Raw genomic sequence first — 15,066 nt, 5'->3', positions numbered from 1 at the left:
AAACTTTCTCTTGGTGAAGATGGCAATGCTCTATTAGATTCCTTTCAGTAAGGTTGGATAAGGAAAGACATTTAGAGCCTGAGGAGAACACCAACTATCATTTCCATTTGTTTCTGGCTGTTTCTCTCAAGAGGATCTCAGGTATAGAGGGCTATGTTGTTCACTCTTTTGCCTCAGAAAGGGCAGACAGGCACTAGAGGCGTTCGCATGTAGGCCAAAGATGTGCTTGGCATCCTTTTCTCCCATGGTGGGTATCACTGCTTTCTGGAATGTGCCGAGACAGCGCACGGTAAACAGCAATTTAGATACTAGGGAAAGATCTGAGGCCAGGTCTCTGAGGAGCTTCATCACCGCTTCATAGGAACGTCTGAGAGACTCAACCAGCTAATTCTGTGCCCCGCCTGAGTGTTCAGTCAGAGCACTAAGGTTGTCGTGAACACTTTGAAGACAATGTCTACTTCATAATTCCAGGGCTGATTTTGTCTTTTTTAATTTAAAGGAGTAACAATTCCTGTGATTTTCTTTTAGAAATTCAGGATCAGAGAAAGCAGGGACAAGAAGGTCATACAGAAGACTCTCTAGTCCATCCTTCTGCCAGGGCTGGGCTGTCCCAGACAGCATATTTTCTAGCACTTCCACCACGTCCCTTGGGAAGCTATGCTACATCCAACTAGATCTCAGAATTTTTTCCCAGTGTTAAACCTCAATTTTCTTTTTCTTCAGTTCATCTGGCTATAATCCACATGTACCACTCTAAATAATGCCTCTCCCTCCTTGGTGTTTCAATATTTATTAAGGTCTCCGTTTACCAAAGCTGATAACATTTCAGCTCTTCTGGTCTTTCGTCACAAGTCAATCCCTCCAGCCTCATGATCTGTTTTGTTGCGGTCCTCTAGCGCCCTCCAGTTCATCAGTATTTTCTTGGTTAGTTGGTGTCCGGAACTGAACACACTATTTCAGGTAGAAAAGGAAGACTTGTGGCACCTTAGAGACTAACAAATTTATTTGAGCATAAGCTTCCGTGAGCTACAGGCATCTTGCTTTAGAAAAATACAGATTTCCTTCATACAGAAAAAAGGTACTGTTGTGACTGAAGGCAAGAGACTTCGCTAAGGATTCATTTAAGTGCCTCTGGTGTATTACCTGTCCTCTGGAAGAACATCATGACCTACTATATAGTAAACAAAAATCCTATATTAGAGAGAGAGGGAGCAAGTGCCAGTTAGCTATGTGGTTTAGATGAGCATGGAATTTGTGGTTCTTATCCCTTCTGTTAGTCCCTAGATTTGCTCACCCCGCCTCTTTAGATTTTCTGCACTGTCACCTCTGGTGCACTCTCCATTGATCCAAAGTTGGGTGTGTGCTTGGTCAGCGGTATAATACTCATTCCCCTTCTCTCCTTGCCTCCTGTTCCCACGAGGACATTGGCCTCAAGGAGCTGCAGCAGCTCCTTGCCAAATGTCTGAAATCTGAGAACTAGCTGCTAATTACAATATTTGCAGTTCAGACCTCACAAACTATGTTAAGAATCAGACTGCCATCTCTGGGCTGCTGAGGGATGTCATCTTATCCCATTCCTGTATGTTGATTTGCTACACAAATCATGAGTTTTTCTGCCTTAGATATGCAGGGAGAAGTGGAGACAGGGAGTTTTAAAAGCAGATTTGGTTTCCATTAACTAGTTTTCCAGTCTGTTTCATAAGCATACATATATTCACCTCATAAGGAATTCAGTAGACTATTCAGTAGGAATAATATCTGGATACAGTCATACTAGTGGCGTGCCAGCATTTTTCTGAAAAAAATGTTTTGGCTGGTGTGATTTCAATAAGATGTTTACAATAGGGATCATTTCCGCCATTCATTTTAATACCATTTCAGGCTGTAACCAAGCACTGGTTTGGAATGCAATGTAAGATCTTTCAGCAGTTGCTGAGTGCAGCAGGACATTTTAGAATTCTGTCTTACTGAATATATAGTTTATTAATGTGATACTGTAGCCATAAGTCACACCAGAGGGAACATATTGTTATTTTGAGGTTATTGGTATATGTCTCAGATAGGCTAGATTTTCAACCACCCAAGAAGTGCACCTGCCCAGTGAGTTCCTACAAGTACAAACCACATTCTGGAATGGCTTATTGCTAAAAGAATATAACTCACTGAGTTTAAACTCCCCCTTTATTTTTAAGAGCAACAATTGCAGTGAATGGAGTTATGAAGTGAGTTCTTCCACTTTGAACAATAGTTCTTAGCAAAATTATAGGGGGAAATAATAAAGCAGGGGACTTTTTCCTACCATTTAAAAAAAATTCTTACTTCTTTTTTTGCATTTAAATCTCAACTAACTTTCTGTTGCAAAAACTATTCATGGAATACTGGACAGTTTCCAATTTAGATTTTATGACAGGAAGTGGATTAAAGTGTCCAGATGTCTTCAAACTGCTGCTGAAAGGGTTCTTTGTGGAAAGGACAACTCATTTCTCTTTCGGCCCCTTCTAGGATGACCATATTTCCCAAAGGCTGGGGCTGGCATCGCTGCTCACCCCCTCCCCTGCACATTCCCCCACACCCCACTTTTTTGACAAAAGTGGGCATTTGTCCCGTTTACTCTTGCCAGCTTGATCCGTTTGGCAAGAGCAAATGCGGCAAATGCCCACTTTTGCCAAAAAAATCAGGACGGCCGGGACAGGGCTTACAAAAGGGACTGTCCTGGCTAAAATGGGACGTTTGGTCACCCTAACCCCTTCCTCCTCCTTTCCCCCCCACCTCCCCATTTACCCATCCCCACTAGCCACTTAATATATAGAGTGCTTTGGTTTTGTTCCTCAGTGATGTGGCCCAAGCTGTCTGTTCATGGGAGCTCAGCGACACATCTATCATCATCATCATCAAAAAGGCCCAGTCAAAACATGGCTTTAGACAGTTAGCATCTGGTTTCATCACTAACCTGCTAGCAAGTGACCTTTAAGGGGGGGGAAATGGAGCATGTGGAGTGTTTGAATAAGGTTATCCAACCTTGAAGAGGAAAATTGAGAAGGGAAGGGGAATTGGTGGCATCCAAGTGATGTGAGAGCTAAGGATGGATATTGGCCATCCACCTGGAAGAAACTGGAAGACCAAATTTGGTTATCAAACCATGAAGTCTAAGGGGAAATTACGAGCTTGGAGATAAATCAGTGGCACCTGTGGGAGTTTACTGCAGCCACAGTAATACAAAATATGTTGGTTTATATCTTTTCTGATCCCCATCTCTGTGGGGTTCCCTTATATTTTTGTAATATAAAGTCCTCACCAGAGATCAAGAGTTTGCTTGCTATGAACTTCTCCCTTCCTGAAACCAGTAGGAGAAATCTCTTCCTCTCAAATTTACTTTGTACTTACTTAGAAATTGTGGCTAAAGTTGAAAACAATAAAAGATTATGAATAGGTGAAATACTGAAAATAGCGATAGGAATCAAAGTTGATTGACTCTAGCCAAAGAATGAGAACCAGCCCATCTGCTTATTTAAAAAGAGAAAAGTATCACTATTTAAATAACCAAGGGGGTTTCCTCTTTTTTGCTGATAAATAGGAATATGAAGGCAGCAATTCAGCCTCCTGAGAAGTTATTACTTCTGCCTTGAGGAAGCCCAAAATAATTTTCCTGTGAGATTTGGACGTTTAATTCCGAGCTCTCTTTCTGGGCTCTATACACTCTCTTGCAGAATGTTATCCAGAGAGAGACCAGAAAAATGTGATAGTTAAATATAGAGAACACACACTCACACGTTTTGATTTTGAAACATGTGGGATAAGAGGTGTTAGGACAGATAAGTCTTTCTGCTATGTTACAATGGCTTAGTGGAGTTGAGAAGATATTGTTCTGTCATCTAAGTGAATTAGTTTCTTCCCAGCTTTCTATTTTTTTTTTTTTTTAAATCACAAAGAGCGATGACATTTTCTGAAGGGTACATTTGTGTTTTTTGACATATGCATATAGATACTTGGTTAGCAACAGACTCCTTCTGTCTTTTCCAGTAACTTGCTTTAGCCATTTCAGTACTTTCTACAGTTGGGTCGCTTTACTAACTGCACACAGACAGCTGACATGCAATGACCCCTGGAGGCTGAAACTAAAAGTTTGAGCATATACTGTAGCCCAACTTTCTGCAGGAGTCTTTCCTGCTAAAACTTGAACAATAGCATGCATCACATCACAGCCACTTACTTTCAGTGTAGTCTTTGTAAGGAAAGTAACTTAGGCCCTGTTCAAGACAAGCGCATAAGCATGTGCTTAACTTTAAGCATGCATGCAACTCACATTGAAATAAAAAAGTCCACTTAAAGTAAATCGAAAAGGAGTACTTGTGGCACCTTAGAGACTAACAAATTTATTTGAGCATGAGCTACAGCTCACTTCATCTGATGCAGTGAGCTGTAGCTCAAGAAAGCTTATGCTCAAATAAATTTGTTAGTCTCTAAGGTGCCACAAGTCCTCCTTTTCGTTTTGCGGATACAGACTAACACGGCTGCTACTCTGAAACCTGTCATTAAAGTAAATCTACTCACAAGTGAGGAAATGCCTGAATAAAAGTTTTCTTAATTCTGTTCTGTGTGCATATGCCTCATGATACAGATTTTAAATACATACTCACGTACTACCATAAGGCATACACACAAGAGGGCTGACTTAAGGTTTAAGAGGCAACCTTAATTCAGGCATTTCCTAACCTCTGAGTGCTTTGACCTTGATAATGTTCTTTTAACATAGTTTTGGGGGTTTGTTTTGTGTGTAACATTCTATGTTTTAAAAAAAATTAAAAATGAAAAGAAAAAAATCCCCTCACCTGGAACCATATTGACTCCCCATGTAGAGCTGGGTCTCTAGATCCATAGCACAGGCCTCTACCACCTGAGCTACCTCAGTAGCTGGTGCAGTACTGTTGTTGTCTACGTGGTCCTGCCACTGCAGAGGGGTGGGGACACATACTTTGCTATTGATTTCCCAGCTATTTACTGACCCATAAAGAAATGTTAAGACTCGGGACTCCTTGGTTCAGTTGCAGGTTCTGTAGGAGCGTGTGGTCTAGTGGTTACAGATTCTTCAGCCCCGCCCCCAGCCTCTCCCTCTCGCCTAGTGCAGAATGAATCTTCGGAGACTAGCTGCCAAATCCTACTGAGCATGTGCGAACTGAGATTTCTCAGAGGCTTATAACTTGGCCAAATTTGGGCACCTTTTCACTGGAACAGAAAAAGCGTTGTTCCTGCCAATCTGCCAAATTACAAGTCCCTGATCCAAAGCACGGAGGCGCTAGAACGTCTCAACTCAAGATTTGAGAAGTTTTTTAATATGTGCAGACCAACAATCTCGTTCCTGGAAACTGCTGGACCATTTTAGTGGAAATGCCTGAGACAAATGCCAGGCATGGAAAATATCAGCCAGCATGCTTAAAGCATGTATAAGCATATGATGTATTATAATAGGGATATATGGAACAAGTCTGCTAGCTAAATTTCCCAAATTATTTATTAAAATAATGATATGGTTAACTTTACCAGGTATCGTCTGATAATTCTGCAGATAACTCCTCAGTGTTAAAGCATTCCCTGGAAACTTTAATAGAAATCAGTTTAGGACATTTGGTGCCTAACATGTGAGATATGCTGAGCACTCACAACTCCAGTTGAAGTCAGTGGCAGCTGCAGAACATGCTCTAGGTTATGTTTGCAGGAAAGATTAAGGGAGAAACGTTAGGCCCCAGAAAATATGCTTAGATGTGTTGGGACCCACCCACAAGCAAAAAAGGAATACAAAAGATAATCTATTTTTTAATACTATTAAGAAGTGGGATACTTTGCTCTAGGGTTCGTCTGTACTGAGCCACTGCTCAGGAATGGAAAGTGAGTTAAGATTTGCAGCAATTCAAAACTCTGCAACAAGTTGACACATTAATTTCAGATACAAGAACAGAGCTTTCACTGTGGCTCAGTTAGGGTTTGGAGAGGATAATTGTAACTGTACCAGTTGGGCGGGGAGGTTACTGGGGAATGAAGGACTGATGATGAACTTTGAAAGTGCCTTTGAGAAGTTTAGGAGAAAAGAATAAAAACAAAAAAGATTTCCTCATTTTTCTTTCCCTAGCCTTGGAGGTTTAGAGAAATGTGCCTTATCTCTAAATAAAGGGAATGTATAAACAAAAACAACTCCAAACTTGAGCCTAGAAACTGATCTCAGTATTGCTTTCCATTGACAGATAACAAATATGCTCCTGCAGTCACTCTCAATGGGTTCATCTTTATTCTTGGAGGCGCTTATGCAAGAGCAACCACCATCTATGACCCAGAGAAAGGCAATATTAAAGCAGGTCCCAACATGAACCACTCCAGGCAGTTCTGCAGGTGAGAAAAACCATTAAGATTGAATTACCAGTACCTCAGTATTTTCTACTGGAAAAAAAATGACTACATAATAATAATAGTGAGAGTGGCAGTGGGAAGGGAGATGTATACAATATGTTTTTATTCATCTTCATTATACATACCTAGGGGTGTATTTTAATGTCCTTGTGCATCATACTGAACATTTGTCCCTTAATATTTGAGTACCATGATTTGCAATGAGAGACAGAGAGGCCGAACTCTTGGGTTCTAATCACTACTTTGCAACTGACAGGCTGCATGACCTCAGGGCAAGCCATACAAATGCTCTGTGTGTCAGTTTACCTATCTGTAAAATGGGGATGATAATATTCAGTTCACATGGGTAAGGCTACGTTTTTGTCACAGAGATCACAAAAGTCACAAAATCCATCATTTCCAGAGACCTTCCTGACATTTTCTGCTTCAGTCCCTGGGGCTGCGGGACTGGAGCTGCCAGCCAGTGTGGCCTTGAAAGGGTTCCAGCAACAGGTGACAGCCCCCTCAGAGTCCCCCTGCAGGTTTCCAGCGACAGGCGACAGCCTCCTCAGGGGGCCTTCCTCAGGGTTCTGTTGACCAGGGACAGCCTTGCGGGGAGGGAGGAGAGAGAACCCTGCGGCTCCCAGTCACCACGGTGGTGGGGGAAACCATGGAGCCGCAGCAGCGAAAGTCACAGATCAGTCACAAGATCCATGAATTTTTGTTTATTACTTGTGACCTGTCCAGGACTTTTACTAAAAATAACCATAATAAAATCTTAGCCATAGAAGCCACCTCTCCTGACCACCAAGGCAGCTCCTTAGCGATGGAGCCACACTGCATCACTGGTAACACGTGCCCAAACGTTTATTTTTAAAAACTCCTCTTGCATTTTATTTTTGGTTTCAAAATAAGGACAGAAAACACCTAAAAAATCGAAGAAGCCATTTCAAATGTTAGTTCCACATTTTTTATATTTAAAAGAGCGCCCTCTTTTTCACTGCTGAGCTGAATTTTGTCCCGGAGCAAACAGATTAAAAAAATCACACGCCAACTTCCAGCCAAAGCCACTGTGTTCCTGCTGTTTCTGTGCTAATTACAGATTTTCATTGTTCCTCAAGAGTGAAATTGAACTGAGGAGAACCCCACTGTGTTCAGACAGTAGTTAATGATATTTTTCTTTAAAGATTGTAAACCAGAAATAAAGGGTGTGCTGCAGTTTACATGAGTTGCCTCATTATCTAGGATTTTAAGTAAATAAAAAAATGCAGATGTTATTTAACAACACAGAATTAACCACTGTGATAGACCCAGGCCAGTTGGGTACAGCAGAATAGCCTTATTGGGATCCAGGAAGTGGGCGGGCAAAGCCCACTGCTAAAGGATCCCCCCTCAGCCTAAGAGGGGGGTCCACAGGACCTGGAAAACCAAGTAATTACCAGGGACAACTAATGAACAACAGGGACAGGAGTGCGGTCAAAGGGTCAAATGAAGGGAACCGGAAGGGAACACCGAGCAGAGAACCCCAGACAGTGCCCACTGCTCCTTGAAGGTGTCAAGGGAGTCAGTGGACGCCTCCCAGAGAAACTCTGTCCGGAGGCGTGAACGGATGGAGGATCGGAAATAGGCCCCACAGTCACAGGAGACTCCATCGGCCAACCTCCTCACCCTGGTTTTATAGATGGCCACTTTAGCCAGGGCCAGGAGGAGGTTGACCAGGAGGTCCCGTGACTTAGTGGGGCCTTTGATAGGGAGTGCATAGATAAGGAGGTGAGGGGAAAAGTGCAACCAAAATCTTAACAAAATATTTGTGAGGAGCCGGAATAGGGGCTGCAGCCTGGCGCACTCCAGGTATACGTGCACCAGGGTTTCCCTCACGCCGCAAAAGGGGCAGGTGGCCGGGATTGGGGTGAACCACACCAAGTACACGCCCATGCTCACGGCCCCATGAAGGAGCCGCCAACTGATATCACCGGCGGACCTCGGGATAAAGGTGGAATATAGGCCGGCCCACCAGGGCTCCTCAACCTCTAGAGGTGGCAGGAGATCCCTCCACGTTGTGTTGGGGCGGGACGCAAGAGTGAGGATGTGAAGGGTGTGGAGCATGAGCGTGTATAGATGTTTCCTTGGCGCGGTCCAGAAACGGACAGGCTGCAGCTCGTGTAGCCAGCTCACCGTGAAGGGGCGGGGGTGTCGGTTGGGTCCATGGGGCAGGGGCCCGATGAAAAGGTCCGGAGGGCCTGGGGTGTGTGGGGGGGGGGGCGCACCCTCTCTTAGGACCTGGTCGAGGTAAACCCGAGCAGCAGGCAGCAAAGCGGCCCTCACCTCCTGAAGTAAGTGCAGGGGAGTACGAGGTCTGGAGAGCCCCATGCGCTAAGCGAGCGTCAGGGGCTCCAGCCAGTCTCCCCGGTCGTAGTCCAGGAGGTCTCCAACTCTGGTGACTTCTGCCAGGACCAACCTCTGGCGCACCGAGTTGGACTCCGCCACCTGCACACGGAGTTGGGGGTTGTGTAACAGGGGCTCCGCGAGGAGATCTTCCCCCACGGAGGCCGCCACGGACCTGGTCGCTGTGAACAGTTTCCAGGTCCGGAGGAGGTCCTGGTAGAAGACTGGCAGCCCTGAGAGGTCTCGCGGAAGACCTCTCGGATGGAGATAAAGGAGCTGCCAGTCATATCGGAGCCCTCGGAAGTGGCGCAGGAAGGCGTGTGCCAGGATGCTCCACGCTGGACTACCTGCACCATAAAGGAGCCTCTGCAGGGCCTGGAGGCGGAGACGTGGACCTGAGTGTGGAGACACTTCAGGCCCTGCCCTCCCTCCTCCAGGGGTAGATGGAGAACCCCTGCAGAGACCCAGTGCAGTCCTGTCCAGAAGAACTCCAGAATCGACGTCTGGAGGTTGGCCAGGAAACCCAGGGCCGGGATCAGGGTGTTGAGCTGGTACCAGAGCATGGACAGGACTAGCTGATTAAGCACCAGTGCCCACCCTCGAAGGGAGAGGCACCAGAGTAGTCCTGTCCATCTCCGGAGCCGCTCTACCACCCTGCCCTCTAAACCGTGCCAGTTTTCCGGCAGAGACAGATGCGTGGCAGAAAGGTAAACGCCGAGATAGAGCAGTGAACCCACATTCCACCGGATGGCCTGAAGCGCACGTGGGAGGGAGCTCGCCTGCCACCAGTCCCCTACCACCAAGCCAGAGCTCTTGACCCAGTTGACCCGGGTGGAGGAGGCTGCCGAGTAGATGGCCTGGCAAGCCTCCACCCGCGCAAAGTCGCCTGGGTCCTGGACCACGAGGAGCACATCGTCAGCGTAGGCCGACAGGACCAGCCGCAGCTCCGGCTCCCACAGCGCCAACCCCATCAACCTCCTGTGGAGGAGACAGAGGAAGGGCTCTATCACCAGAGCATACAGCTGGCCCGAGAGGGGGCACCCCTGCCGTACTCCTCACCCGAAGCTGACCGGTTCGGTCAGGGTCCAGTTGAGCCTGACCAGACACTCTGCGGAGGCATACAGCACCTGGAGAAAACCCACAAACCGGGGTCTGAAGCCAAATGCTCGCAGAGTGCCCAGGAGATACCCGTGGTCCACCCTGTCGAACTCCTTCTCCTGATCCAGGGACAGGAGGGCGAACAACAGACCGTCCCTACACCCGAGTTCCCAGAGGTCCCAGACCAGATACATGTCGAAGATGGTGCGGCCCGGGACGGTATAAGTCTGGTCTGGGTCGATCACGTCCGCCAGCATGGACCCTAGCTGCAGCGAGATGGCTTTCGCTACGACCTCGTAGTCCGTGCTGAGGAGCGAGACGGGACGCCAATTTCATAAGGAGGTCCTCCTTCTTTGGCAATAAGGCGAGCACGGCTCGCTTGCATGAAAGAAGGAGAACCCCGCTCTGCAAAGACTCGGCCCAGACGGTGACTAGGTCTGGGCTGAGGACATCCCAGAACACGTGGTAGAACTCCACGGTCAGCCCATCCATGCCCGGAGATTTATTGGTGGGCATGCAGCAGAGGGCTTCCGAGAACTCGGCCAGAGTGAGAGGCAGCTCTTGCCGGTCTCGGTTGCCCGCACTGACCGTCGGGAGTTCGTCCCAGAGCACTCTGCAAGCGTTAGGATCGCTCGGATCCGGGGAGAAAAGGCCTGCGTAGAAGGCCCTGGCCCTCCCGCACATCTCCGCCGGATCCGTGAGGGGGGTGCCATCCTCTGCTAGGAGGCAGGTGATGTGCTTCTTGGCACCCCCTCTTTTTCTCCAGGGCGTAGAAGAAGCGGGAGCCACGATCCATCTCCTGAAGGAGGTGGATGCGGGATCGAACAAAGGCACCCTGGACCCGATGGTCCTCGAGGGCCCGGAGCTCCTCCTGCTTCTCCCGGCACGCCCCGCAGAGGGATGGATCCTCAGGACTGGCGACGAGACGCCTCTCCAGCTCTAAGACCTCCCGTTCCAACCGCCCTATCGCCACATCCCTCCGTCGGCTGGCGCCCCGGGTGTAGTCACAGCCAGGCGCACACCTTCCCCAGGTCCCACCACCACCACGCTGAGGGAAAGGCACACCGCTGCCCTCGCCAGGCCAGCCAGAACTCCCGGAAGGATGCCACAAAGCCCACATCCTCCAACAAGCTGTTGTTAAAATGCCAATAGGCCGGCCTCGGCCTCTCTGTGCAGAGAGAGGCCAACACGGTGGCTAAATGATGATTGGAGAATGGAGCCAGCCGGATGCTGGAGGAGTGGGCCCGTGAAAGATGGAAACGTGATAAGTAGATGCGGCCTCCACCCGCATAAAGGTGAACGTTGTCCGGGTGGTGGTCGCACCAGACGTCCACCAGAGAGTGATGGTCGACAATCTCCCGGAGGACGTCCGCAGCGGCCGGGCACTGCTCGGTCCCCGAGTGGTCCCACTCCTCTAGGGTAGTATTAAAGTCCCCGCCCAGGACTAGGCACTCACGAGGATTCAAGGTGCTGAGGAAGGCAGATGCCTGCTGAAAGTGACGCAACCGTGCCGGGCCCGATGTCGGGGCATAGACGTTAACAAGGTTGACCACGAGCCCCTCCGTATGGACCCGGAGGTGCAGCAGGCGGCCTGGCACAGCCTCGGTGACCCTCAGCACCTCGGGCCACAGGTCGGGGGAGAACAGGGTTGCCACTCCAGCCGTAGGAACTGTGAGATGGCTCAAGTAGATCCTGTCCCCCCAGGCCAGCCGCCAGCTGTCTTCAGTGGCCGGATCCATATGGGTCTCCTGCAGGAAAACCACAGAGTACCCCGCCTCCCAAAAGAAGGAGAGCACCTGGCACCTGCGGACACCCATCCTACAGCCCTGGGTGTTCAACGTTGCGATGGTGAGAGGTGCCATGAGGAGGGCTGAGTGGGATCCTCGCCGGCAGGGACGCTCACGGCTCCCAACGGGCCGCGCAACAATCCGTGACCTACCCCGTAGGTGAGTAAGGAGTCACGGAAGAGGTGGACCCGCTGGTAGGCCGCAGCGGCCTGCTTCCCCCCAGTCCTTTTACCCTCCCCCATGAGGGCCCTCGCGGCCCGGAGGATTTCATGGAAGTCCCCCCATCACTGGAGAGCGAGCTGCACCTTGTTATGGGAGCCACGGACGTCCGCAAGGAACTCCTGCAGCTCCTCTCGCAGCATATGGGGGGGGCCGGGGTCACTAGCCCCCGGCTTTCCTCCGGGGGGACCACTGACACAGCCCTGTAGCCCACCGAGACGGGCAGGCAAGGGGCAGACCCCCCACATGGCGCCCGATGGGCTGGCGCCACGCGGCCTCCCTCAGATCCCGGCTCAATTGGGGGTGGCGGAGGAAAGATACAGCCCCTGGTGAGTCGGGACAGGGAAATACAGAGGTCGCTCCCTGGGGGCTACCCTCTGGGAGTGAGGAGATGATGGCCCCAGGGGCGGCAATGGTATCACGGGAGGTGGAGGGGACAGGGACGGGGTTGGCATCAGGGGCAGGGCAGGGATCCAGAGTAAGAGCAGGGCGGGGGTCGGGAGCAGAGTCATGGAGAGGGCAAAGGCAGGATCCTGGGCCCCAGGAGCCAGGCCACTGGGAGATGGCCCCTCTCGGTCAAGCTCAGGAATCTGGGGGGTGAGAAGGGGACCCTCCGTGATGCCGGGCTCTGGCTCCATGGCCGGCGTAGTAGCCACGGCATTGTCAGTGGAGTCCCCGCCTGGGAAGGAGGTCGGTTGCCCCACGCCCACAAGGGACAGCCTGTGGGGCTCGGGTCCCAGCCGCATGGCACCGGCAGTTGCCTCAGTGGGCTCAGCGGCCAACAGCAGGGTGCCACCCGCGGCCGGACAGATGGAGGAGCCCAGGGAACCCTCGGAGGCAGGAGCAGAAGCAGCAGTGAGGGGGAGGGAGCACGGAGAAGTGGGGGCCGGCGTGAGGTCACCCAGATTGAGGCCCGCTGGCAGAGAGTCAGACCCAGGGCCTCGATCTCCTCGTAGATGGAAGGGAGCTCTCCTTCCACCACCCCAGAGTTCTCCCCGCCAGTGCCCGAAGCGACACTCGCCTCAGGGCTCAGAGGGGCTCCAGATGGTAACGGGGCAGGAGGGGCTCCATCGGGGGCCAATGGAGGGGTAGTACTGCCCTCCCGTGCTGCCACGTCTTCCCCAGCCGGTACCGGTGGCTGGAACGCACCCGCGGGCAAGGCAGAGGGCTCGGCATCAGTGCCCCCCTTTCTGGTCTTACGGGGGTCTTCCGCATCGGAGGAAAGAAGCTGAGCTCGAGCCTTCCGCTTGCCCCACTTCCCCTGGACTAGGGCCCAGCCCTCCATGGCATCATCCGGGGGCCGGATAACAGGGGTCGGGTCAGGGGGCAGGGGCGATGGCTCAGGGACTGTAGGAGGCAGCAGTGGGGCGGCATGAGGGATGGAAGATTCCCCCTGGGGCGGGCCCTCTCCCATGCTTGGCGGTATCCCTGCCGCACCCTCCACTAGGTGCCCCGCCGGATTGCAGGCAGCAGAGGTGGGGCTCTCCCGCTCGTCTGGGCTTGCTGCGGGGAAGCACCCCTTGGGCCCGAGCGGGAGCACTGGTGGACTGAGTAGGAGGAGGGGCAGCTCCGGGCACCGGGCAACCAGGGGCACCTGCGATGACGGGGCCGGCGCCCTGCCGGAGCTCGGGGGTCCCGGATGCCTCTCCTTGCCGGGCCAAGGGGCAGTCCCTCCGGACGTGCCCCATCGCCCGGCAGAGATAGCACCGGGCCTCCCCCATGGAATAATGCACCCGGTAATGGGCCCCCTGGTAGGGAACCAAGAATGACCCCTCAAGCGCCTCTCCGCCACGCGCCGCTGGCAGCAGTTGCAGCTGCACTTGCCGGCGGAACGAGAGGACGTGATGGAGGGTGGGGTCTTTGCAGCCCAGTGAGAGAGGCTCACGACAGAAATGGGCTTCCCCAGGGTCGAAAGGGCGGGTAATAGGGCAGCATTGGGAAGGAAGGGAGGGACGGAGGTCAGGACCAGGCAGATGCCCACGTCCTCTAGCAGCTCCAGGGGGACAAACACCCCCCGGCACTGTCAGGCCCTTCTCCACCACCTCCTGGGTGGCGGCCTCTGATGCTAAGATGACGACGACCTTGCCATACATTTTGGAGGCCGCCACAATGGCTGTGGGCCCCACCACCCTTGTCAATGCCCGCACATAGGTCTCCACATGAGGCGAGGCGGGCACCAGGAGGCAATGGACGCCGTGCTTCCTGGTCATGGTGGGAAAGGGGCCCCGGCCACTATAAATGGTAGCGGAGGCAGTGGGCGGGAGAGATGACATAGTGGCAGGCGCGGGGGCTGCCGCCACCTGGGCGTACACCTGGGGGCCGGGGAAGGGGCACCCGCAGAGCTGGTGGAGGGAGCAGCGGGTAGGGACGCCGCGGCCCATGGCGGGGCCGCAGCAGTGGGGGCAGTCCCTGCCCCAGAGGAGGGCCTGGTCTTTTTAGCGGCGCCCTTGCCCTTCTTCTTACGCTGGCCCTTCCCGCCGGCTGGGGGGGCTCCCCAAGAATCTGAGGGGCGAGGGACGTAGCAGCACTGGAGGTCACCCTGGTGCCTGCCGCTGCCGGCGCCCCGGCGGGGGCGGTGGCAGGTGGTTTGGCAGTGGCAGTTGAGGTAGAGGCTTGGGGGGGTGATGGAGGGGCAGGTAGGGGATGGGTCGCTGGGGCTGCTGGAGGGGCCCCACCCGCCGTGTCCCCCGCCATAATGAGTGGGGAGGGAGGGGAAAAATACCAGAGAGAGGAGAGGAGAGGAAAGGGGAGGCAGGTCAACCCCTCCTCCCCACTAGGCTGCAGGCAGGGAGGAGGGCGCCAAAAGGGGTGGGCTGGACAGGGGGGGCTACCAAGGGCTTGTGGGGGACAGTCACCGACTCAGAATAGGAATCCGGCTCCTCTAGCTGCACTAGGGGAGGGGGGTCATAACAATGTTGGGGGGGTGAAATGAGATGGGGCAACTCAAACAGGGGAAGGGCACAAGTGCATGCGGCATGGGCGCACTGAATAAGGGGCTAATCAGGGCAGGGGAACTGCTTGGGGAGCGGGGGGAACCAGGCTAGAGGTAGGACAGGGAACCAAGGGGTAAGCTTCAAAGGCCAGGACGGGGCGAACAAACAAAAGCTGCAGAGGGAAAAGGGCAGGGCAGGCAAACAAACTGAAGCTAGCGAGGTTCTGGGGTAAAAGCGGGGGCAAAAGGCTGCAAGGGGCAAAATGG

The 15,066-nt window shown here is 52.2% G+C and overlaps 1 protein-coding gene across 5 annotated transcripts in view; it reads left to right on the top strand.

Annotated features, from left to right (window-relative positions):
• The window catches only part of KLHL29 (kelch like family member 29), a 573,096-nt gene that overhangs the window by 544,354 nt on the left and 13,676 nt on the right, over positions 1-15,066 (top strand). For 4 of the 5 annotated variants that reach the window (XM_043542199.1, XM_037893987.2, XM_043542198.1 and 1 more), the window contains one exon: positions 6,237-6,381. The exons of the other annotated variant lie outside the window; for it this stretch is intronic. In XM_043542199.1, the coding sequence (XP_043398134.1) occupies positions 6,237-6,381 (145 nt within the window). The remainder of the gene's footprint in view (positions 1-6,236; positions 6,382-15,066) is intronic. 5 annotated transcript variants of the gene reach the window in all.

The sequence above is a fragment of the Chelonia mydas genome, chromosome 3 (assembly GCF_015237465.2).
Source record: "Chelonia mydas isolate rCheMyd1 chromosome 3, rCheMyd1.pri.v2, whole genome shotgun sequence".
In the NCBI taxonomy this organism is placed as follows: domain Eukaryota; kingdom Metazoa; phylum Chordata; order Testudines; family Cheloniidae; genus Chelonia; species Chelonia mydas.
Note: the sequence above shows the minus strand (reverse complement) of the source record. Positions and strands in the feature narration are given on the sequence as shown.